General features: G+C 35.8%; 1 protein-coding gene across 3 annotated transcripts in view; it reads right to left on the bottom strand.

The window, feature by feature from the left end:
* The window catches only part of EPM2A (EPM2A glucan phosphatase, laforin), a 199,398-nt gene that overhangs the window by 159,988 nt on the left and 13,618 nt on the right, over positions 1-25,792 (bottom strand). For all 3 annotated transcript variants that reach the window (XM_079146878.1, XM_079146877.1, XM_079146876.1), the window contains exon 2: positions 5,189-5,363. In XM_079146878.1, the coding sequence (XP_079003004.1) occupies positions 5,189-5,363 (175 nt within the window). The remainder of the gene's footprint in view (positions 1-5,188; positions 5,364-25,792) is intronic.

The following is a 25,792-nucleotide window of genomic DNA, read 5'->3' as shown; positions in this document are numbered from 1 at the left end:
AGCATTAACCTTTAATCATTTTCCAGAACTGCCTTTAGTAGTTATCTAGTTCAATCAGCTCACTTTGCAAATTAGGGACTAAATTTCCAGCACTATTAACAGGATTGTCCCAAGGTTACCCAGAAGGAAATGAGACCTGGGGCTAGAACCCAAGTTCCTTATTCTCTCTCCAAAGCAATTAATTCCATTCACTTCAGAAGATGTGCCAGATTAAACAGTATTTAAAAATGTGCAAAATTTCTGTTCTGCAGAGTTCAAAGTGATTTTAAATTTTGAAAATCACTGTACATCTTTTCATTATAAGCTAAAGGGGCTATGAAGTATAAGCATGCTTTTATAATACATTTTATAAATCATAACATTTTTGGAAGAATCTAAAATGTGATATTCATTAAGTCTAATTTATGTCTCTTGAAGTTGTTCAATTGGTAATAAACCTTTTCAAGAAACAGAAATTGCAGTCCTTTTCCACTAATGTCTCCTTAAAATTAGTTATCTGTGTCTTTAATGCAAATTCATTCTTTAGCATGACAAAAGTTTTGTTGATGAGAAGTATAGTTGGTACTATACATAGCCTGAATATGGAAGTGTAAGTTGATTGTCAAAAATCCCTGAATCTGAACATAGAGGAGTAGTGAAATGTTCTCTTCTAAATGATACATTCTCTGGTAGCCCTGGTGTGCTTGGAATATTCCAATCGTACACCTGTTGTCCAGGCTAAGTACTGAAAATAGCTCTGTTTACTCTTGAAAGTATCTTGGTTTGACAAAATCATTTGATCACCCTAATGATGCTCTTTCACATCCCTCTACATTCACACTCACCTTGATTTCTCTTTCCCAAATGTTCTCCTGGAAAAAAATCATTCACATTTCCATTCAAGTTCTACTTCCTCATAAAGATCTCCTTGTACTAATGACTTCTGCCCCTCATTACACTGCATATAAAATTCCATTACAGCTATTATTTCACTGTATTACAACTGTTTATGCCTGAATTCCACTAGGGCCATGGGCTCCTTGTGAGCAGCGGTGAGTGTCTCTCCATCTGTCCAGCACTCAATACATGCCACACAGAATCATTCACACAGTTCTTACTCAATTAATGAATTTATCACATGCCCTATTATGTAAAAATTTAACTGTTAGATATTTGTATTTTTGAAAGTCTTGGCATGTTGAAGGATGGGGATGATTCAATTCTGATATGATTTATATCATGAAAGATATAACCATAAGAGAATTCTAAGCATAATTCCCTGCCTATAAGCAAACTAAAAGTGTTAGTCTGCATTTATAAATTCTTAGGTGAGCTTTAATAACTCTTATTAAATATACTCAAACATACAACCTATCATGTATATCTATTTCAGCACCTAAGATAAATCACACAGATGAACATAGCAGGCAGCTAGCAATTAGGTATTTCAATTTAATAGTAAAACGCACGAATATCTTCTCAGTTCTGTTCTTTTAAGCTGAATGAACATTTTTATCTTGTTCAGTTTCAACCGAGGGTACGCTGTGACTGGAATATTTAAGGGGAGCTAGAATAAAATGACTGATGGTCATACAACTATTCCTTTTCCATTTTAAACTACTATCTTTACTGGGCTAATTACAGTGTTCTCAAACATTTGTGTACATAAGAATTACATGTATCTGTTGAAAATTAATATTCCCAAGACTTGGTGGGACCCAAAAATCTGTACCTTTAAAAATCACTCTAAGCAACTGATTTCTATATAGGTGGTTTTAAGTTTGAACTGCGAAAAATACTGAAAGGTAATGGGACTTCTTAAAAGTAAAGACATGGTACAAGGTCCATTGTAAAGAATTATTTAATTACAAAGTTCCAGGTTATTTCCACTCTAAACTAAACAGAGGAACAAAAAATACTTGTAAAATCTAAAACTGATGAGTTTTGAGATCTTAGTCCATTCACATGTACATAGGCATGTGTGTATAAAATGTTTTACATATATATTGCACTCCAGATATAAATTCATATACAGTCATCCCTCTGTATCTGTGGGTGAACTGTTCCTGGATAACCCATTAGATATCAAAATCTGCAGATGCTCAAGTCCCTTATGTAACAGTATTTGCACATATCCTACGCACATCCTCTGGTATGCTTTAAATCATCTCTAGATTACTTATTCTATTAAAATAGTTATTATATCATATTATTTAGGGAAAATGGCAAAAATGCCTATACATATTCAGTGCCAACCCAATTTTTTCCAAATATTTTTGATCCACCATCGTTTGAATCCATAGATATGGATCCTACATATATGGAGGACTGACTACACACATATTATATGTTATACACATAATTTGTTACAAATTATGAATACATTTTACATGTTACTATATAAAACAACAGGTTGAAATACCTAAGAATTCAGTAGGACAGAGACTTGGATATAAAACAGGTAAAGGAACACAACCTTTCTTTCATAGTTGAACTAATATGAACCATGGTGTGAACTTCGATTCCTTCTAGCCTCAAATACAGCTTTTGTAGTGCCCAGGAAGCTGATAAACATCTTTAAAAGTTGAAATATCTACTTGAAGGGGCAAATGCCCTCTGAGTAAGAGGTGCACCCTACAGTGGACCTTCCTTGTCTTTTCATTCAGGGTAGGTAGAGGGAGTGCCTAGGCAGACTGTGTTAAGGGACACAAGGCCCGCTTGTATACCACTGCTTGCAGACAACACTCTGAGTCAGAGAAGCCAACAATGGTAGAAGAAACTTATAGCAGCCACCTGTAATAATCCACTTATCTTTTCATATAATAAATATGGACAACTAAGAATCACAGATTATTTATAAGCTAATGACACAAAAGAGAAATTTCTAAATAAAGACTAACTGATTCAGGAGGAAATAAGATTGCTCCAGTCAGAGAAGAGATCTTTAGCCAGTGGCACACACCTGTAATCCCAGCCACTCGGGAGGCTGAGGCAGGAGGATCACAAATGCAAAGCCAGCCTCAGCAACTTAGCAAAGCCCTAAGCAACTTAGTGAGACCCTGTATCAAAATCAAAAAGAAAGAGGAGAGAAAAAGAGAGAAGATCTATAAAGTAATTCTTGTAAGTATTCTAAGAAAGATCCATGAATATATCCATTCATGAACTGGAATAAACCAACATTTCAAAAGAGAATGACACTAAGTAAGAATCCATGAAAATTAACAAATGATTACCAAAATGAAGGAAAAAATTCATTAATTTTCCTGTTGGGAAAAAAATGAAGAATGGAAAGTAATAAAACAATACTCTTCAATATAAAAATTGAAGAATAGAATAAATCCAATGAGAATAAATCCAATGGGTCCAATATTCACCTAAGACATATCGGTAATAACAAAGACAATGAGGGGTAAAAAATAATCATATGGTAGAAGTTTCTAGAGCCCAAGACATGACTCTCCAGATAAAAGGGTTCAGTAAATGTGGTTGGGGAAAAATGAAAAGCCACCTGGAAACACGCTCATTAAGGTCAGGACATCTCAAGAAGGTGCCCTCATCCTGCTCCCTGCACCTTCTGCTCGGCCCGACCCACACGGTGTGCACCCCGGGCTCAGCGCTCGCGCTGCTTCTCTCCATCTCTTCTGTTTCCCTCTTTTGACTTCATGCAGACACATCACTTTGAATGCTGCCTACATATCGAAAACTTTCAGTTTTTTACCTCTATTTCCAACTTCTCCCTCAGATTCATGATATCAAACTGATTTCCTTTCTTGTCATCTAACAGAAATAGCAAATATATGATTAAAATAGAACTTTATACCAGTGTCTGTTCCAAATGGCTCCTCTTGCAGTCTTCCACACCTCAGTAGGCAGCAACACCGTTAATTGTGTCGCTTAGGGCATAAAACCACAGGCACTTTAACTCCTCGCTTCCTCATACTACGCACGGTTCACATCAAACGTGAATTTGTAGGAAAGGTGTGTTCAAGAAGAATATGAACTCCTTAACACTATGACGAAGTTGCATCTTCTCTCTCTCCTACCTCTTATGCTCTGTATTGATTGCTCTCATTCAAATGAAACATTTTTTAAGAATATGAGAAATTCATCTCCTTGCTGATGGCACAGACATTGCATATTCTATTGTAAATAAACTTACATAATGTTTTAAATTTTGGAAATTGGTTTTGTTTCAAATCATCAAAGTATGAAAAACATCTCTATTTATTAAATTAAATGTCCACTCTATAAATGTTGAAAACATAAAAGTAATGAAAGCAGGAGTTAGCTAAAAGTAGAGATAGAAAAAAATATAAGTAACGAAAGCAGGAGTTAGCTAAAAGTAGAGATAGAAAAAATATAGGAGGGTGGAAAACCTGCAATTAAAAAGTAGAAAATCACAAGGCACAGTCAAAAATTGACGGGTCACAAAATAGAAATTTTATGAAGGTAACAACAGAATCATTTTATTATGTCTACAGAGATTAGAGTGAGTGGGGAGGGAGGACATGTATAGGAGAGAGAAACTTCTTACATGTAATAAAGTGGAATCAATAGCTATTTTAAATTAATATATTAAAGTATATGCATCTTATTTAAGACACCAAAACAATCATAAAGTGATTAAAAATGATCACTTCTAATGAGCAGGGATGGAGCATAGTGCAATGAGCCTTACTCTTCATTTAGCATCCTCTTCAGGGTTTGAATTTTTATTATGGCATATATTGCTGTTAGAGTAATTAAATGAACAAAGACATAAAATATTATTAAATAATAAGGCAAATAATCACAGCCAATCTAGTTTTATGTCTTGTTTTCCACAAACACTTACTTGAGTACATTTTTATGAGACAGCAATTTGTATTTCACTGTTGGTCAGAAACATAAAGGATACTAATACTGATCTGGGCTACTTTAGTGTAGTTTTCCTTTTTCACCCATTGCATCAGTAAGAAATTGGCTAACTAGTGCCCTGTCCAAATATGCTGATACAAGCATATACATCTAGTAAAATAATAGTATAAAAAGTCTTTCACATCTAGAATGAGAAGAGCTCACACACTGATTGGCAGTGACTCCTGAAGGCCCTGCAGGCCTCAGACCCCTCCAAAGGGAAACAGACAGTTTCAGGAGAACGAATATTCCCATTGCCCTAGTGCTACCTCTTGTCCTACTTCCATGCCTATAAACATGGCACTATTGTTACCTTGAATAATGCATGGCTTGGTGGCCTGCAATATTAAAATAGAAGTCTGTGGTGTGCTTCATCTCGTTGGTGTGTCCAGTGGCCTCAATCCAGTGTCCTATTGGGAGGCAATAAATACCATCCACCAGGTTGTTCTCATTGTAAGTACAGCAACGGTCATGGTGAGGCCCATTGCCTAGAACAAGAAGAAATGACAAATGGAGCAATTAAATCAGTATATTGCTAAAACAACCTCCAAGTGGCTGATGCAAGATAAATTTTAAATGAAAATAAACATAAAGTTGCTTAATCTATACATTATGCTATGAGCAAAAACAGGGTGGACTGAAAAATGCAACCAGTATTTATAAGGAGTTACTTATGAAGATCACAAGATGCTAAGCTTCCTTCAAGTACATGAGTGTTAAAACAATTAACTCTTTCAGAACTTCATGGTACCTTTCAGGGCCCTAAGAGTCCTACTGTGAATCATTTAGCAGCCCGATAACCTACTAAAAACGGGTATTTAAAGCCATTAATGCCCCTGTGTTACATAATTTTGTCTTCATGGTAAGCAAATTTATGACTAAAACCAGTAATAAAGTTCAAATAATAAATGGATAAATTAAAAAAAATGTAAAATAATTTTTAAAGGAGCACATCCAACTTAATTTTCAAGTAAAATAGGGGTTGATGAGGAAACAGTCTCACAGAGATTAACAAGCTTGCCCAAAGTCACGGAACCACCAAGAGCTGAGTGAGTAGTAACCGAATTCCCCTAGTACTCCCTGCTAAGGCAATTCATACCTTCATGTATTCTCTACCCATATCATACACACAGACACACCATCTTTCTTCCAGGGCCAGAAGCACAGGAGACAGAGGTAGAAGAACATGTCTCTGAAAACACTATATGCCTATTTCACAATGCTATCCCATGTCAACTACATGAGACACTGTCATCTGAAGGTTTGTGTTCCTCCCAAATTCATGTTGAAATCAGAACCTCCAAGGATCTGGGGCCTTTTGGAAAAGATTAGGTCATGAGGACAGAGTCCTCAAGAATGGTGTTAGTGCCCTTATAAAAGAAGCCCCAAAGAGATTCCTCACTTCTTCTACCATGTGACACAGGAAGTAGATCCCATCTGTGAACCCAACTGTGAGCCCTCCACAGACACTGACTCTGTTGGTGCCTTGATCTTGGATTTTCCACATCCAGAATTATGAGAAATAAACTGCTGTCATTTTTAAGCCCTCTATCTGTGGTATTTTGTTAATAGTATTCCAAATGATCTAGACACTAAGTTGCCTTAAATTACTATAAAAATGCTGTAATGTATACATTATGCTTGTTAAACTTTATGCAACCATCCCATTTCAAATCAATCCTTTCTTCATACTGTCATAGATTATAATAAAAATTTATAAACAAAATAAATGTCTCAGTGGTTTATAGGAAAAATTACATTTGCTATGAATATAAAATTTTAAATCATTTGCTACTTGCTCTGACTTACAAAATACTTAACCTCAACTTTCCTAGACGCAAAAATCTAAAAAAAAAAAACCTTTAAGTTACCAGACAATTCTCTGAAATATAACTCTTTTCCATCAGCTAGAAGTGATGACTCCCTTAATAAATCATTACTGATCTTCCTAGATCTGAATCCTAGTTTTTCTTTTAATGGTTTTTTTCTCTTAATAGCTACAAGGCACTACAACACTTCTCCATTAACCTTGATATTTAATAGATGATAGTCAAAATACTTTAGTAACCCCACTTCTACAAGTACATCCAACAGAATTAGTAGCAAGAGTAAAAATACATGCAGAGATATATGTGTATAACAATATTTTTTTAATAGCAAATACTGTAAACCATGTAAACATATTCACCCTTCTATATATTTACTAAAGTAGGTACTATGCTAGACCAAGGTAAGGATTTAGGAATGTACAGTAAGAGTTATTTTAAAATTCTGAAAATTTTAAGCAGGCATGGGTATGACCAGATTTTTATTTTGAAAAGACCTTTCTGGTTACAGAATAAAAAACTGGCTCAAGAACAATGAGACAAAAGTAGAGAGTGCATTTAGGAAATTCCTACATTAGCCCTGAGAGGTGATGATGAAAGCTTGTTGGTAGAAATAGAAAGGATTAGGTAGATTCACACGGGAAAGGGCACAGGATTTGTGAATAATGAGGCATGGGAAAGTGGAGAAGAAATGGAATCAATAACAACTCCTAAACTTCTAATGAATATAACTCAATAGAGAGTAATACCATTTGCTGAAACGCAAAATCTGGAAGAAACTGGTTTTAGAATGTTGAGTTGTGACATGTCCAAAAGGAGATGTCAAATAGACTTGGAATTACTAGCTTGACACTCAGACCAGATCTGAACTAAAAAATAAGGTTATGAGCCATCTGAGAATAAATGGTATTTGAGATAAGGATACAGATGACTCATAAAGGAAAAATATATATTGATTGAAAAGAGAAGTGCTCAAAACCAAATCCAAAAGCATTTCTACATTTAAGAATTGGACTGATAAGGATAACCTTACAAAAGATGAAGTTGGAGAGAAAAAGTAGGAGTAAATGACTGAAAATGTAAACACAGACAAAAACCAGACTGATGCCTGCCTGGCATTAGCAACGGTTACATCTTGGAACTGGAACTGGAAGAAGGGGACTGTTTCACTCAAAACTATTCTAAATTGATTGGATTTGTTACAAAGAGTTGGTATTGAAAGAATATCTTAATAGTTAATATTTTATAATTTTAATGAAAGAATATCTATGTGCCCTACTGATCAATATAATAAACTAAGGACAATTTAAATGATACCTCTTATATAAATATAATTATTAAGGAGTTCAAATATGCATAAATTAAAATGTTCAAGAGAAAAATTTTATGTCTCATCATTTTCCTAAGAATTCTTGATTGCTAGTACTAGTTTTTGAATACTAATTTTTATACATATATGTTTAAGGCAATATTTAACAGAAGTATTTCATATATAGTAATTTAGGATATGTAAACTATTTTGTAGTCTAAAGTGTCTTTTAGAGGATGAGTCATTGTCTTTTTTTTTTTTTTTCCCTAAAGAAATATCAAAGATGAATAATAAAAGAAAACTTGTTTGGGGGATTTTGGCACCCAGGAATATAGAGTAAATATATTTTTCTCTATTCCTTGCAGAACAGCTAAAAGCAGTAGACATTAAATATAAAGAGCTGGACACAGTGGTGCACACCTGTAATCCCAGCAGTTTGGGAGCTGAGGCAGGAGGATCAAGAGTTCAAGGCTAGTCTCAGTAGAAGTGAAGTGCTAAGCAACTCAGTGAGACCCTGTCTCTAAATAAAATACAATATAGGGCTCGTGATGTGGCTCAGGGGTCAAGTGTCCCTAAGTGCAATCCACAGTATCCAAAAATAAATAAATATATATATATACATATATATTTACTTAATATAAATAAACATATGCATGTGTGTGTATACACACACACACACACACACACACACACACACATACAAACTTAAGACAACTAAACAAAGAGAAGCCAAATCACCCAGGGACATTGTAACCTAAGGAACAAGATAATAATAAGTTCACTGGAGTGTTGTCTGTTGTTTTTTGTTTGTTTATTACCTTATATATCCCAGAATTGGATCTGAAAAGCCAGCAACCTAATGACATGTACGGAGATGGACAAAAGAAAATGCAAGGGGAATTGCATTCTCTCTAGCCAAAGGAAAAGAAAAGGAGAAGTCCAAGAAAATTAAAATATTTTCAATAACTGCTCGGTGCCAGTCAAATAACACCAGTGCAATGGCCTCACACCCACCCACACCAGCAAAAGCAGTGTGGAGCCTAGACTTCCATGCTCACTTTGGTAATGTTGAGGAAGACCAAGTAGGGAACCAAGATTTCTAGAACCGTGCTTAGTGTCAGTGGAGACCAGGCGGGGAGGTGAACTACCTACCACCTTTACTTAGCAGGACATGGTGCACCTCCCACAGAAGAGATGTCAGAGGAGGCCTAGTGGAGAGGCAGGATATTCAAGGCCCTCCAACTCCTGCCAACAATGGAGGCCAAGTAGGGAGCAGTAACAAGCACTTCTCCATCTCTCAGCCAGGAAGGGCTCAGTGGAGATTTATTGGAAACCTTTAATTCCCACCCTATTCAGTCGTAACGAGAAGTCCAATCCCTTTATTAATGAACATGGAGTGAGGAACCTCAGCAATGACACAGCACCCTTGGTTTTCTGCTGAACAGTGTCATAAGAACCAAGATAAAACTCAAGGTTTTATAAGATCCAGAGTCACTTTATACACAAAAGTCCAGATTTCAATTGAAAGTCAATCATTATATCACAAATGATGACAATCTCAAACCAAATGAATAAAAGATGCTTGGAAGATGTCCATACCAAGATGCCAGAGATGCTAAAACTATCTGACAAAGATTTTTGAAAGCCTCAATGACCCATTATGATGTATTTCAAACAAATGAAAAATCAGAAAATCTCAGCAAAGAAATAAAAGTTGTAGTGAAGAACCAAATTGAAATTTTAGAAGTAAAAAATATAATTGAAATTTTAAAAAATATCAATGGATGGACTCAAGAGCAAAGTAGAAGGGGTGCAGGTAAGAATCAGCAAATTTCAAGATAGAATCATACAAGCTACCCAATCAAATCCAGAAAAAAATCAAAGAGAAAATAGACTAAAAAATAAAAAGAGCCTGAAGGCACTGTGATTCTATAATGAAAGATTTAACATGCAAGTAATTAGAATCCTAGGAGGAGCAAAATAAATGATAGGGCAGAAAAATACTTGAGGAAATAATCCCTTAAAACTTTTCAAATTTGGCAAGAAGTATAAATCTAAAAATGCTAACCAAAATCTAAACAGGCTAAATCCAAAGAAATATTTTCCAATACTTATCATAATCAAACTTCTAAAAATGAAAAATGAAAAAATCCTGAAAGGAGACAGAGTAACTAAAGAGAAAAACAATACAAATGTCAGCAGATTTTTCATCAGAAGCCATTCAGGACAAAGGAAGTAGAACATTTCTTAAGTGATAAAAGAACTATAAACCAAGAATTATATTATACCCTGTGAGTATATCCTTCAGGAAGAAAGAAAAAATAATAACATGCTCAATGAAAGAAAACTAAGAGAAATTTTGCCAGGTGATCTATGGTTAGTAGAACACATGTAAAAAGAAATCTTTGACCATTAGGAGAAAAACATGCAGAGGAAATATTTAAGGCAATTACAGTGTAAGTGGGGAAGAGTAAACGTCTAAAAATGGAAGTAATTTTTCTACAATTCACACAAACTGGCAAAAGGATGTCACCAGTCAACTATGATGTTATGTTAAAATAAGTAATAAAAATGAAATTCTAATAAACTGTTCAAGTACAAACCATACATGCCATATGAATGCAAGAAAACATAAAACAACCAGAAACAAAATATAAAATGGCAAACTTAAGCCTCAACAATTACATTAAATATAAATAGACTAAATACAAAATTAAAATAAAGAGATTGGCACAGTGGAATTTGAAAACATGAACCAATTATGTGCTGTCTAGAAGAAACTCACTTTATATAGGCCAGTGAGAAGTAGAAGTATAGAAGCAATATATCTTGCAAACATTAATCAAAAGAAAGCATAAGTAATTACATTAAGATCATGTAAAACAGAATTCAAAGCAAATTAATAGGAAAGTTATATGATGTTAAAAGTATCAATCTACCAAAAAGATAAAGCTATTTTAAATGTATATTGTCCGAATAATAGAGCCCCAGTATATATAAGGCAAAAAACAGAACTGCAAAGAGAAAGACAAATCCAGAATTATGGTTCAAGACCTCAAAAAGCCTCAGTCTAAACAACTGATAGAACAAATAGAAAATCAATGTAGGTAGAAAAGAAATCAACAAACACCATAAACAACAGTATCTAATTAACATTTACAGGACATTCACTGCCAACAATAGTAGAGTACACATGTTCAAGTGTACACAGAATACGTACCAAGAAAAAACATGTCCAGACTAAAACAGGACATCGACATTTAGAATAATTAAATCATACAGAGTGTGTTTTCTGACCTCAATAGAATCAAACTGTAAATAAATAATAGATAATAGAAAAATATTCAAATACAAGAAAACTAAACAACCTACTTCTAAATAATCTACAGGTCAAAGAGAAAGTTTCAAAGGCAATAAAAATAGTTCAAAATGAATGAGAATCTAAATATAACATATCAAAAATATGAGGAATTAATGAAGAATGGAAATAATGGAATTGGAAATAGAAACTACAGAAAATCAATGAAACAAAAGGTTGATTCATTAGAACAATCAATCGAATTGACAAACTTCAAACAAAAGTGGAAAGAGAAAGGAAAGGAGAGAGAGGGCATAAGTTACCAAAAATATAATGAAACACATAATATTACAAACCCTGCAGATCTAGAGATTTCTTTCTGGGGAGAGTTTTTTAATTATGTTTTAAGTATCCTTAACAATTAAAGGATATTCAAACTGTGTTAACTTTTGTTGTTTTCATTGAATTGGTACATTTCCCCTAATTTGTCAGACTTGTATATGTGCCATTATTTTTATAAAAAAATTAATACACCTTATGCAAAAATTAACTCAAAAATAGATGGGCTTAAATGTAAAAGATGAAACTACAAAACTTGTAGAAAAAGTAGAAGAAAATCTTCAGTATTTAGGGTTAGGCAGAGTTCTTAGACTTGACACCAAACACACAATCCGTGAAATGAAAATTTATATATTGAATTTTGTCAAATTTTAAAACTTTGACTCTGCTTTAAACCTTGTTCGGGGAAAAAAAAGACAAGATACAGACTAGGATAAAATATCTGCAAATCACTTACCTAGCAAATGTCTAGTGTCTTAAATACATAAAGAATTCTCAAAACTCAGCAGCAAGAAAACAAACAACTCAGAATATGGGAAAAATACAAGCAGATGAAAAGATGTTCAATATCATGGAGCCTGTAAGGTCATGTAAGCTAAAACTAAAATAAGAAATTACCACACTCCCAGAAGACTGGCTAAAATAAAAAGAGACAACACCAAATTCTGGATGTGAGGATACAAACTGGAAACTCATACTTTCCTGAAGGGAATGTAAAATGGTCCAGTCATTCTGGGAAAATGTCTGGAAGTTTCTTAAAAAAAAAAAAAAAACACTAACTTGCAAGTACCATACAGCTCAACTGTATTCTTGGCATTTTTCCCAGATAAATGAAACATATTCACACACACACACATACAAACTGCACATGAATGTTTAAAAATGAAATATGCCTGACAGCCAAAACACTGAAACCACCCAGACAGACTTCAATTGGTGAACAGATGAACACCCTGTGGTACATCTATACCATGAAGTATTATTAGAACATAAAAAGAAATAAACTATTAATACATGCAACCAAAAATACCAGTCCCAAAATGTTACTCACTGTAAAAATACCAGTCCCAAAATGTTACACTGTATTACTCTGTTTATATAACATTCTTGAAATGAAAAATGATAGAGATGAACAAATTAGAGGTTGCCCAGCATTAAAGGGGGAGGCAGGAGGAAAGAAGGTTTCACTATAAAATGGCAACACATGGGATCCTCTTGATTGAATTGATAAACATATCTAGCTGTAATATTGTACTTTAGCTCTGCACAACGTTGCCATTGGAGGAAACTGGGTAAAGGGACACAGCATTCACATTTCTTCCAGCTGCAATGAACCCTCAGTTCATCAGATTAAAAAGTTTAATCAAAAAATAAATCTTGGCTTTTTTTTCCTCATGCAGACTGATAGATGTTTAGGTTTCTGTCCCAGAGTACTAGCCTAAAAGGACAATATGTAGCACAGTTTATTTATAGGAGTTGTCTGCATGTATTGTGACAGTGCTTAAACAAGTAAATTTTTAGCGGGGGGTGGAAGAATTTTCAACCCAAATTGCATCTAATCATTGTCACTTATTTATTGGCATTCATTTAAAATAAAAATAAACATAGAAACATGTTGCTGTGTCCTGTACAAGGGATTAGATAACCACTTAGAGGTGTGAAGTGACTGAGAAATTAGAAGTCTGAAATAATTAGTAAGAAATAAAAGACAAAAGGCACAGAAAAACAGTTCTATAGCAAGGGCCTAGTGTGTGGATGGGACCTGATGGGTCCAATCCCTAACAAAGAGTAAAGTTCCTCCTGCTTTATTTATAGGGAAGCACATGAAGGGGATTTATTGTGAGGAAAAGTTTTTCAGGTAAACAAGGAGTGAGAGGCTGGGGTATTGGCCTGGTTGGGGTCTTACCATTTGCACAGTGATTCTTCCTCCTCCAGGCAGCTGGCACCTCAAGGCTAGTCGAGGTACTGGTATCTCTTTCCACCTCTGGGGAGCTGCATTTCAACTAGGGCTGTCTGAATCCATAAATTCTGTGATACAACAGAATTTGAGCAGGATGTTGCCAAGGCAACAGAGCGGTCTCAGATCCATGAGATGACACCAAGAATTCTTCAAGGGGCTCACCTCCACTTAGAGATGGCTCAGACACACCCACAGTTCATTGTGGGTCCCAACATAAACATCTTACTAAGTTGGGATAGATCAATTTACATTATTGGTTAAAAGAAAAGAACCAGTTTAACAAAAACAACTATTTCCTCAGAGCAGCTTTCACCATGATGTTATCTGTTTATCAAGGCCAATTAGTTGAATTAAAGCAAAATGAGAAGATATGAAGGAATAAGAAGCATGCTTGCTAGCACTCCAATTAAAGTCACAAAAATAATAAACCTTGGAATTTTATAAAACTCAGAATTCAATAGATATTTCTTTAATTTTGAAGATTCAGGTTAAAATAAGTTTATTTTTATAGTCAAATTTTGCAATTATACTGAATAATATCTACTGGATAAGTATAGTTTCCTTAAGCAAAATAAAATGTCTAATTATATTCATGTTATTTTATTTGAATATATTCTCTTTAGAGTTTAATTACTTTACAGTTTTTATTTCTAGCATATGAACATAAGTTCTAAACAGAACACATTAATCTCTAATTTTAGCTATCAATTCACTCAAATCTGATCTTTCTCATGCTGCCCCATCTGTTACTACCTCAGAAACTATTAGTGCATAAAGTTGCATGAACCTGGGGCAGGCATTATAAACCCTTGGACAAAACAAAACACAAAATCACACACACACACACACACACAGATTTTAGCAACTGTCTCTCTGAAAGAGTGGACCCTGTTCCAGCTGAAAACTTTGATAAACTGTAAATGCAAAGGGAGAAAATAGCTGAGTTTGTTGTAGAGTTGGACTCAGCTTAATTATCTAGTATAATGGAATAGAAAACTGAGGTACAATTAAGGAAGAAGATGATGACAAAACAGATGCAGAGATTGGAAAGGAAAAGAAAAGGTGAGATGCAGAAAGAAATGAAAGAGAAGATTCAGCTGCCAACTATATGAGGTGAAGAAGATTGTCAAAACACTGATCCCAAAGATCATCCCAGAGCAGTTAAGGGCAATCATTTTAATATTTAAGTAGAAATTGTTTGCACTTTTATAATATTTCTCTCTTCTCTCCTCCAACTTTTAATATAACCTACTACATTTATACATAGAAGTCTAATGTAAAGGAAGAGTATATGGTCCATGTAATGGTTTGGAAATGAAGTATCTCCCCAAAGCTCCTTTGCTAATACAGGAATATTCCAAGGTGAAAAGACTGGACTATGAAAGCTGTAAACTAGCCAGTTTTCTAATTTGAATGACTGGGTGGTAACTGTAGGCAGGTGAGGACCAACTGGAGGAATTGGGTCACTGGGGGCATGTTCTGGAAGGATGCAATTTCCCTATGATCCCCTTCCCTCTCTCTGCTTCCTGGTGCCATTTTCTGAGCTGCTTTCCTCTACTACACTCTTCTGCCATGATGTTCTGCCTCACCTAGGGCCCAGAACAATGGGGCTGGCCGTCTATGGACTAAGATCTATGAAACCATGAGCACCAAATAAACTTTTCCTCCTCTAAAATTGTTCTCGCTAAGTCTCTTGATCAAAGTAGTAAAAAATCTGACTAAAACAGAAATTGGTAGCAAGAGTGGGGCCATTGTTGTGTCTAATCTGACCATGTGATTCAGGAGCTTTTGGAGCTTTCTGGAATTTGTGGGAGGAATTTTGAAAAGTTTAGCAATGCAAACCAGAAATACTTTAAATTGTTCTAAGTAGAATTAAATGGGTGATTCTAGTGGGAGCTCAGAAGATCAGAATGCCAATAGGACTATGGACAGTAAAGACTGGGTTTATGAGGTTTCAGAGGAAAAAAAAGGACTCTATTGGAAATTGGACTAGAACCCATTCATGTTATGTTCTAGCTAAGAAGTTGCCTGCATTTTGCCCATGTTCTGAGACTTTTTGTGAGGCTGAATTTAAAGGTGATGAACCAAATAATCTGGCAGAAATTTCTAGGCAGCATAGTATTCAGGATGTTGCTGGCAGCTTTTAGTCAAGTTTATTGTGATAATCTGAGCAGAAAGATTTGAAAAACTTGCAGTTTGGCCATAAAACTACAAGTAAAACGGGGACTAAGGAAGTTGTGATAGTTAAAAAGAGTATAGCCACTAAAGAGATGCTGCTAAGTATTTTACCCAGAAATAATAGAAAAGATGGCTTAAAGGTATTTCAGTATTGGCAAGACCATACCCCTCTCAGGCTCATAGGAGTAAAAGTAAAAAATTCCTTTGAGAAGAGACAAGTGGGACACCATGCTTACTGAGAGGGGCCTATAAAGTTGTTTCATCATGCTCAGCCACTCAAGTACTCAGAAGCTACTGCAACCGTGGTCCTTGGAGACTTGGCTAAGTAGCTCGAGCAGGTAGCAGACCTTGGTGGCAACCATGTGGTGCTGGTTCTGCAGGAACGCAGGATGCTGGAATTAAGGAGTCATGGAGGTTTCCACTGCAATTTCAAAGAAAGACCTGGGAGGCCAGGCAAAGTGTAGCAAGGCTGGAGTCCCTGCAGCAATCTCTGAGTAGGCAACGTGTGGAGACATGGAAAGGAAACCGAGGCAGCAGTGAAGACTTCCAAGATTAAGAGACACCAGTATTGTGGAATGACTGCTGGGTAAAACTACAGAAATTGAGCAGAAACAAACCAACAGAGAGGCAACATGAGCTGCAATAAGCAAAACCATAGGGCCAGAGTGACACAAGTCTTTTGGAGAGAACATTATGATGCTTGTACTGCAGATGACAGACATGGAACTCCAGGATTTGTTTGCCCAGATGGATTTCAGTCTTGCTTTGGTCCCATCTCTCCTTTCTATGCCCCTATTTCTTCCATTTCAAATGGAAATGCTTACTTTGTACATTTATACATTGTATATATGTGACTTGTTTTTGATTTTTACAGGGACTCAGGCTGGGAGTTTGCCTTGGGTCTCAGGGGAGAATTTAGACTTGGACTCTTGAAATGCTGGAACTGTTAAAACTACTGGGACTCTTGGAAATGGGTCAGATGTGTGTTGCGTTGTGAGATAAGAATGAACTTTTGGAGTACAGCGGCAGAATGCTATGGTTTAGATATGAGGTGTTCCCCAAAAGCTTATGCGTGAGATAATGTAAGAAAACTTAGAGGTGAAATGATAGGGTTATGAGAGACAATACAATCAGTGCATTAATCCCCTGATAGGGATTAACTGGGTGGTAACTGGAGGAAAGCAGGCTGTGGCTGGAGGAAGTGGGCACTGAGAGGTGCCTCTGAGGTACATATTTTGTCCCTGATGAGCTGCTTTCCTCTACCACACTCTTCTGCCACGACGTTCAGCCTCAGCTAGGGCCCAGAGCAATGGAGAGGGCTTCTATGGAATGAGAACTCTGAAACTGAGTGTCAAATAAACTTTTCCTCCTCTAAAATTGTTCCTGCCAGCTCTTTTGGCTGCAATAGCATAAAAACATACTAAAGTACTAATACAGTAGCTGCACAAAACAGAAAGAAAGGATTCAGAGAATACCACCACAGAAAATAATTGGAAGATAACAAAAGAAAAAAGAAACAAAAGACTTACAAAATAAATTATAAAATTCATTAGCAAGTTCTTACCTATCAATAATCATCTTGAATGAAAATAGATTAAATTCTCCAATCAAAAACATGAACTGAATGAATGGATTTTAAAAATTAGATACAACTCTATCCTGCCTACAAGAGGCTCACTTTATCTATAGAAACACATACAGAGTGAAAGTGAAGGGATAGAAAAAGGAATGCCACATTAATGAAAACCAAGAAAGCAGGGGAGCTGTCTTTACAGCAGACAAAAAAGACTAAGTTGAAGTTTGCAAATAGGAACAAGGTCAGTATATAATGATAAAGAAAAAAAGTCATCAAGAGGGTATGCACCCAACATTGGAGCATAAAAAAATATAAAGCAGTTATTACGTGATCTGAAAAGACAGCCTACAACCCAGTAATCGTAGGGGAATTGAATACCCCCACTTAAAACAATGGAGTGACTATACAGACTGAAAATCAATAGAAAGCTTTGAATTTGAATTACACTTTTAAAAAAATGGACATAACAGACATATACAGACCATTCCATACAGAGGCAGCAAAATAACATTCTTTTCAAATGCACACAGAACATTACAAAGGATAGAGCCATAAGACAAATCTGAACAAATTTCAGAAGACTGAAATCATAGCAAGTGTATTTCCCAATCACAATAACATAAAACTAGAACTCAATAATAGGAAAAATCTTGGAAAATTCATGTTATGTGGAAATTAAGCAACATAAGTAAGTCAAAAAAAAATTAAAGCGAATGAGTCAAAAGAAAGTAAAAGAAAATATTAAAACTACCTGAGACAAACAAAAGTGGAAATAACACCATACCAAAACTTAGGAGATGCAATAAAAGCAGTTCTGTGAGGAAAATTTATTTCGATTAATGCCTATGAAAAGGAACAAATATCTCAAGTAATAAATACGAGGTTATATTTCAAGGAACTTGAAAAAGTGAAACAGACTAAGCCTAAAGTTAGGAGAAGGCCAACAAATATTAGAGCAGAAATCAATGAAATAGAGACTAGAAAATCAATTGAAAAACTAAGAGTTGGTTTTTTGAAAGGATAAACAAAATTGGTAAACCCTTAGCTAGACTAAGAAAAAGGTGAGATAACTCAAAAAAATAAAATTAGAAATGAAAGAAGAGATATTACACCAGATACCACAGAAATACAAAGAATCATGAGGAACCACTATAAATAACTACATGACAACAAAGAACCCAGAAGGAATGAGCGAACTTACGTACACAAACGACCCGGTGCACCGACTCACGACGCAACCCAAGCCCTGGGGAGAGCAAAGGAGGAACCGAATCAGCAGCGCCGCGTCCCCACCAGCCGAGCGGGAGCGCGCGGTACGGCCCTGCCCAGCATGGACGGCCTGGCTTCATTCCCCAGCACCACGAAAAACAAGTAAAAAAGTAAAATCCTTTCAAAGACAAGCCCAGGACTTGAAGGCTTCACCGATGAATTCCACCAGACATTTGAAGAGGAGTAACCGTACTTCGCAAACACTCCCAAAATACTGAAGTTGAGGGCACGCTTCCAAATTCATTGGAGGAGGCGAGCGTGACGCGGACGTGAAAGCCAGCCGCGGACTGCAGGAACATAAAATTACAAGTCAATAGCCCTGGTGAACATACACGCGAAAAATTCTCAGCAACATACTACAATTCAAATTCGATAACACATTAAGAGACTCATTCGCCATGATCAAGTGAAATGTACTCCTGGGATATTCAAGGATGGCTCAACACTGGCGTGTCAATAAACGTGACATACCAGATTGAGCAGGAAGGGTAAAACTGCACAATCATCTCTCCGGGGGCAGAAAGGGCATCTGACGAAACTCAACACCTTTCATGATAAGGTCTTTAATAAGAAGGACTGTATCTCAATACCCTAAGGCCCACAGCAAACATCGTTTTCAATGGTAAAATACTGCAAGCTTAAATCTCTACTATCAGGAACAAGGCACAGATTCCCACTATCATCCCTTCTTTTCAATGTAATACTCAAAGTCCTAAGCAGAGAAATTAGGTAAGAGGATGAAACGAAGGCATTCTAATAGTAAAGACAAAGTGAAATTGTCTTTACTTGTTGACAACTTGATCTTATATATAGAAAATCCTAAAGATGCCACAACGAAAACTATTAGAACTGATAAATGATGATATCACAGGCTACAGAATCCACATGCAAAAACTGGTAGCATTTCTATACACTAATAATAAGTAACCAAAAAAAAGGAAATTAAGAAAACAATTTTATTTATAATATCAACAAAAAAAAATACTAGATATAAATTTAACAAAGGAGGAATCAGATTTGTATACTGAAATCTTAAAGTGATAATAAAAGAAAGTGAAGAAGACAAAATAAATGGATAGGTATCCTGAGTTATTTATATTTTTAAATGTCCATCCTTCCAAAGCAAAGATTCAATGTGATCTCTATCAAAATTTCAATGTGGTTACCAGAGGCTGAGGACAGTAATGGTGGAGGAGGTGGTAAAGGTGATCATTGGGCACAAATCTATAGCGAGACAGGAGCAAGAAACTCTCAGGGGCTACTGCACAGTATGGTGACTATAGATAACAATGATGTACTATACGTTTCAAAAAACTAGAAGAGAGGACTCCAAGTTTTCACCACAAAGAAATAATAAATGTTTGAGGAGATGACTACATTTAGCTGGATTTAAACATTATACAATGTATACATGTATCAAGCAGTTCATGGTACCCCATGAATATGCATAACTTCTATGTATTTAGGTATCAATTTAAAAAAAAATTAGGACCTGAAACTATAAAACTACTGGAAGAAACATAGGGTAAAAGCTCCATTACATTAGTCTAAGCAATGATTTTTTGTTTTACTTTAATTCCAAAACCAGAAGCAACAAAAGCAAAAATAGACAAATGGGATTTAATCAAACTAAAAAGCTTCTGCACAGAAAAGAAACGATTAGCAAACTAAAGATGCAACCCACAGAGTTTAGCAAGAAAACAAATAATCTGACTTAAAAATGGGCAGACATTTCTCAAAAGAAGACACATATGGCCAATGAGTTCATGAAAAAATGTTCAACATCCTTAATCGTTATGGAAATTCAAATTTAAAACACAGTGATTGGGCTGGGGAGATAGCTCAGTTGGTAGAGTGCTCGCCTCACAAGCACAAGGCCCTGGGTTCAATCCCCAGCACTGAAAAAAAAAAAAAAAACACAATGAGATGTCACCTCACACATGCTAGAATGGCTGTCATCAAAAAGATGAAAGATAACAAGTGTTTGTGAGAATGCAGAGAAGAGATAACCCTATCTGGTTGTTAACCAAAAATAGAAATATCATGTGGTACAACAATCCCACTTCTATATATACACGGATCCAAAGGAATGAAATCAACATGCCAAAGAGATATCTGCATTCATATGTCTACTTCAGCATTATTCACAATATCCAAGATATGGAATCAGCAGATGAATGAATAAAGAAAATGTAGCATGTATACAAGATTTTCTAAAAAACAGAAAGCCCTATCATTTGTGAAGGCATGGATGAACTTGGAGGATTTTATGCAAGTGAAACAAACTAGGCACAGAAGGATAATGCACAATCTCACATGTAGAATATAAGAAATGTCAACGTACAGAAACAGTGAGTAGAAAGGTAATTACCAGAGGCTGCGGGTGGGAAAAGGGAGTAAAGATATGTTATTAAAAGTGTACAAAGTTTCATTTAAACAAAAAAAATAAATTTTTGAGAACTACTGCACATCAAGGTAATAACAGTAATTAATAACATATTTTATATTTCAAAATAAATGAGGGTGTAAATTTCAAAGGTCTTGCCACACCAGAAATAACAGTAAGTACATAAGGTAATGGATATATTCATTAACTTGATTTTTTCATTTCTCACTGTATACATGGATTAAAACATCACATCATACCCCATAAACTTAGATAATTATGATTTATAAGTTTAAATATAATAATGATAAAGAAGAACTACAAAGGTAAGTAAGTAGTCCACTTAGCAATGATTAAAATAGGCATTAGATCTAGAGATAATATGTTTTTTCTACAATAGATATGAGAATATTATTTGTTAAGGAGGCTAGAATCTTGAGTATCAGAAAAGAAAATATGGAACATGATAGGGTGGTCATAGTAATAAATTAAATGTCTGGGACAGGTGTGTGTGTGTGTGTTTGTGTGTGTGTGCCCATGTATGTGTGTGTGCGTGTGTGTGCATGTGCACACGTTTAAAGGCAGAAAACTTACCATTGATGATTGTTGTTTATTGCTGATTATTGTTTCTATGGCAAATAGATAAGCTTCGGTCTTTCTCTGCATCTGTACAGGAAAACTTTAACCCTTAGTCAAAAATGAGCAACACAGCTTATGACGACTACCTGACAGAATTACAAGTTGGCAGCCCCTTCCTCTGTACCTGATAGGTTTCGCCTCATTTGTTCTCATCAATCAGACTTATTATTCACTTACGCTCCAAATTTTACAAAAGAAGAAAGATCAACAAAAGTCCTTGAGACAGTTGTTTAGCAGCCTGGTATGAAGTGCTGGCCTCTCAGAGGTAAGCTCGAGGTGTGCAGAAGAGGGGAGCAGCCGGTACTTAACAAAGCTTGGCCTTGGAGCACGCGCACTTCCTCCAAAGGAAATCTCCACAGGAAAACTCTCAGAAGAGCCTTGAACCATTCCAGCCAGGATAAAATTTCCTTGAAATAGGAAATACTTAAATTTTTAGCATCTGCTGACCCATATAGAGCAGAAAGTATCAGAAGGGAAAACTTCCATAATTAAAGAAAAATATGAGTAAAAGCTAAGTTGAAGAAATATAGTAGGAAAAAAAACTTAGGGGGAAAGTAAAATTCAGCAGCTCTTTCCCTGAGAGAGGTTCCCCCAAAATCCATATGTTGAAACCCGAACTCCCAACATATCTGTATTTGGAGATAGGGCCTTGGTGGAGATAATTAAAGGAAAACGAGATAGTGTTATGTCCTAATCCAACTGGACTGGTGTTCTTACAAGAGGAAAACAAAGAGACAAAAGATCCTAATCTCAATCTTTATCTTCCTCTCTCTTTCTCTCCCTTGTACCCCACTCCTCACACAAAGAAAGGAACAGTATGTAAGCACACAGCAAGAAGGCAGCCATCTGCAAGGCAGAAAAGAGATCCCAGCCAAAAACCAAAGCTGCTGGTACTTTGATCTAGGATTTCCAGTCATCAGAACTGTGAGAAAATAAATGTCTGATGTTTAAGCTAAAGCCTGTGGTATTTTGTTATGTCTAGTACATCAAAACAATTGTATGTGCAAAATATTCCAAAGTTTAATGCAGTCAATAGCATATATTGTGGCAAGTTTTTTTGTGTGGCTAGTCCTGAGGTAATACTTGAATTTTAAAACATGACCCCTACATGCACAAACCTTTGTTGATTAGACAAATGTTACACAAAACAATTAGTGAATTAAAGAAAACTAAATTATGAAAATAATTTTAAAACTATAATAATAATTTTAAAGTATTTTAAATAATTTTAAAACTATAATAATTTTAAAACTATATAACTGACACAGGAGCAGGATATTAAAGGTTTGCAAATAATAGCCTGCCATTTTTGATATATACCCACTGAAATGCTATGCCAAATACATTCTAAGGAGCAGCTGGCTCCCTAGCAAAGAAAAATATGATACTCTTCTGCTGATGTGGAAGACTAAAAATGAGGTTCATAACAGAAGACTACATTAGTGAGAGCTAGAATTTTTTGGAAAAGGGTGAATGATAGGGGGACATCCTTAAGCTATGATTGACAACAAGGTACGCTTCATACATGACAAATAATACAATCACCTATGAATGTGATTCAAAGCAGCCAATGGATAACAGCAAATTTGGTTTCGGTGGACAGATGACAACCTAATGCCCACAGAATGTCCATATTACTCGCCAAATTATTATTTTTTTAAATTATATGTATTTTTAGTTGTTGATGGATCTTTATTTTATTTATATGTGCTGAGAATTGAACCTGGTACCTCACACATGCTAGGCAAACACTTCACCACTGAGCCACAACCCCAGCCCTTACTCACCAAATTGTAAAACAAACACTATTAAGCAACTAGATTTCATTACTTTGAAAAACAGAGAACAGAGTTACACACATCTTTAGCCATTATTTAAGAAGGCATATGGGTTATTTAGCATTCTGTTACTCTACAAAATATCTGAGTAATAATTTAGAAACAGAAAAGCTTTATTTTAGTTCATGGTTTTTGAGGTTCCAGTCCTAGATCAGGCAGGCCCATTGCTTTGAGTCCTGGAAAAGTGGGTGGGGGTTGATGTGACCATGGTGTGGAGTATGTGTCTGAAAACATGAACCGGAAAGTGAAAAGCAAAAGAGGCCAGAATCCCACAACCCCCTTCAAGGGCACACCTCTAACAACCTCCTGCAGGTCAGAGCACCTCCCGCGGGGTCGCCCTGGGGACCAAGGCTTTAACACACAGGCCACAACATCCATACCACAATAGCATATTTTTATATGCCCAAACTTTCGTTAATTTCATACTAATAGACACACCTCCAAATGGAATGTATCCTTTTTTTTGTGGGGGAGGGGGGATTGAACCCAGGGCCTTGTGCTTGCAAGGCAAGCACTCTACCAACTAAGCTATATCCCCAGCCCTAATGGAATGTATCTTGAAGATTATAAGTTCTCCTGAAAAACTGAAGAACATTCCAAACCACGGCATTGCTAGGCAATTGTGCACCCATTTGAAGTTAAACGCAATAACCAAGCTCTCTTATATAACTCCTAATAGAAGTCTGAAACTTAAATTCTTCTTAACAGGTTTGACTCAAAGTCCAACACCCAATTATTAATACTTCATTCAATGTTATGATAAACTAAAGAGAGGCCAAAATATTTGACCATCTGATTTGAAATGATTAAATCTTTTGGTAGCTAATTAAGCCAAGACCCAAGGGATGAAAAAAAAGATCAGCTATTAAAGTGCTCCGTCTTCGTGTAACTGGAGGTATTTGCTAGGAATTCTGTTTACTTTCTGTGTCATACACAGAGATGTTTATTCATGTGCTTGATAAATTTTGATTTAATTGTTCCAATAATTTTAATGTTGTTTTTCCTATTGTCATTAAGGTGATTTTTATTGTAGTGTCTAGACTTTTGTTGGTGGTGGCGGTGGCTAATTGGCAGGTCATTTTTTTCTCTCCACAGTGCTCTCAGAACTGACTAGAAATTTCACTGCATATCATAGCCTAGACACAAAAATCAAAGTCATACTGTAAAAATAGATAAAGTATCTGCATTAGAATTAGTCTCACTATGTGAAGCAAATGCTTATAACCAGATTTTGCTACTTCATTTGACATACTTTGAAGACTATAAGAAAAATTCCACACCACCTTCTTGCATACTTAAGTACACAAATAATGCTGGGGCAGAAGACCCCTCCTCAGTTAGTCTTGTCTCAGTTATGTCCAACATCTGGATGCTGAGAACAAAGAATGATCATGATCATTCCAGGAACCCTTCAGAACAGTGAGGATTAATATTTTTTATTTAACTCCATCCTAACCCAACTATGCCAGCAAATGTGCATTTTGGCAGTTTCATAATTAGTAGACACTTTAGCATAAAATATCTCTTCACTTAAGATTTTCTAGAATATAGACTAAATAGTTTAATGAAACACTCTCTTGAGCTGATCTAGTCCTGCTGTGAAAACCATCTCTGATGGCTTCATGCTTCAGTTTCTTCCACGGCAAAATGTTTTATGAATACTGTGGACATGCAGCTCACATGGATATCATAAGGCACTGCTCTAGTCTCTGGGAAGAAACTAGAAATGCATTCCTAATAGAAATGAAAGATGGAGTGATCCAACATAATTTGTAAAGACTAAATTGTTTTTGAAATTGATAAGCCAAATCATTTTCAATCCTCTTGATGAGCTATGGTATGCTGTGGAAGTAAAAGAGGGCTTACTTAACTCTAGTAATTAAGGAGATACACTCACACCGACATTTTGGTCGGCATATGTGACACTTATGAAGGTGGTCCCATAGATGACATCCCCTGGTGACACTGTAGCCATCTTAGTTTCTTTCGGTACACTCCATGATGTTTGCACAAAATCGCCTAACAATGCATTTCTCAGAAGGTATTCCCATCATTAAACAAAGTGTGTCTCTACCTTAAAATCTGCCATAAAGTGCACATGTATAAGAAAAGGCTGAGAAAGGACTTGTTCCTTTTAGGATTATTGTAAGCAACAACCACAAAAAAACCCTGACTTGCAGTGACTTATACTGATATAAGCCCGCCTCCTGGAACAAGAGATGGAAAGTCAGGCAGCCCAGAGCTGGTCAACACCGAGTTCTTTCTAAAGTCCCCTTTGCCACCCTTCAGACACAGACTC

The sequence above is a fragment of the Sciurus vulgaris genome (assembly GCF_902686455.1).
Source record: "Sciurus vulgaris genome assembly, chromosome: 7".
Classification (NCBI taxonomy): Eukaryota; Metazoa; Chordata; class Mammalia; order Rodentia; family Sciuridae; genus Sciurus; species Sciurus vulgaris.
The sequence above is the reverse complement of the archived record's forward strand: the minus strand, read 5'-3'. Positions and strand labels throughout refer to the sequence as shown.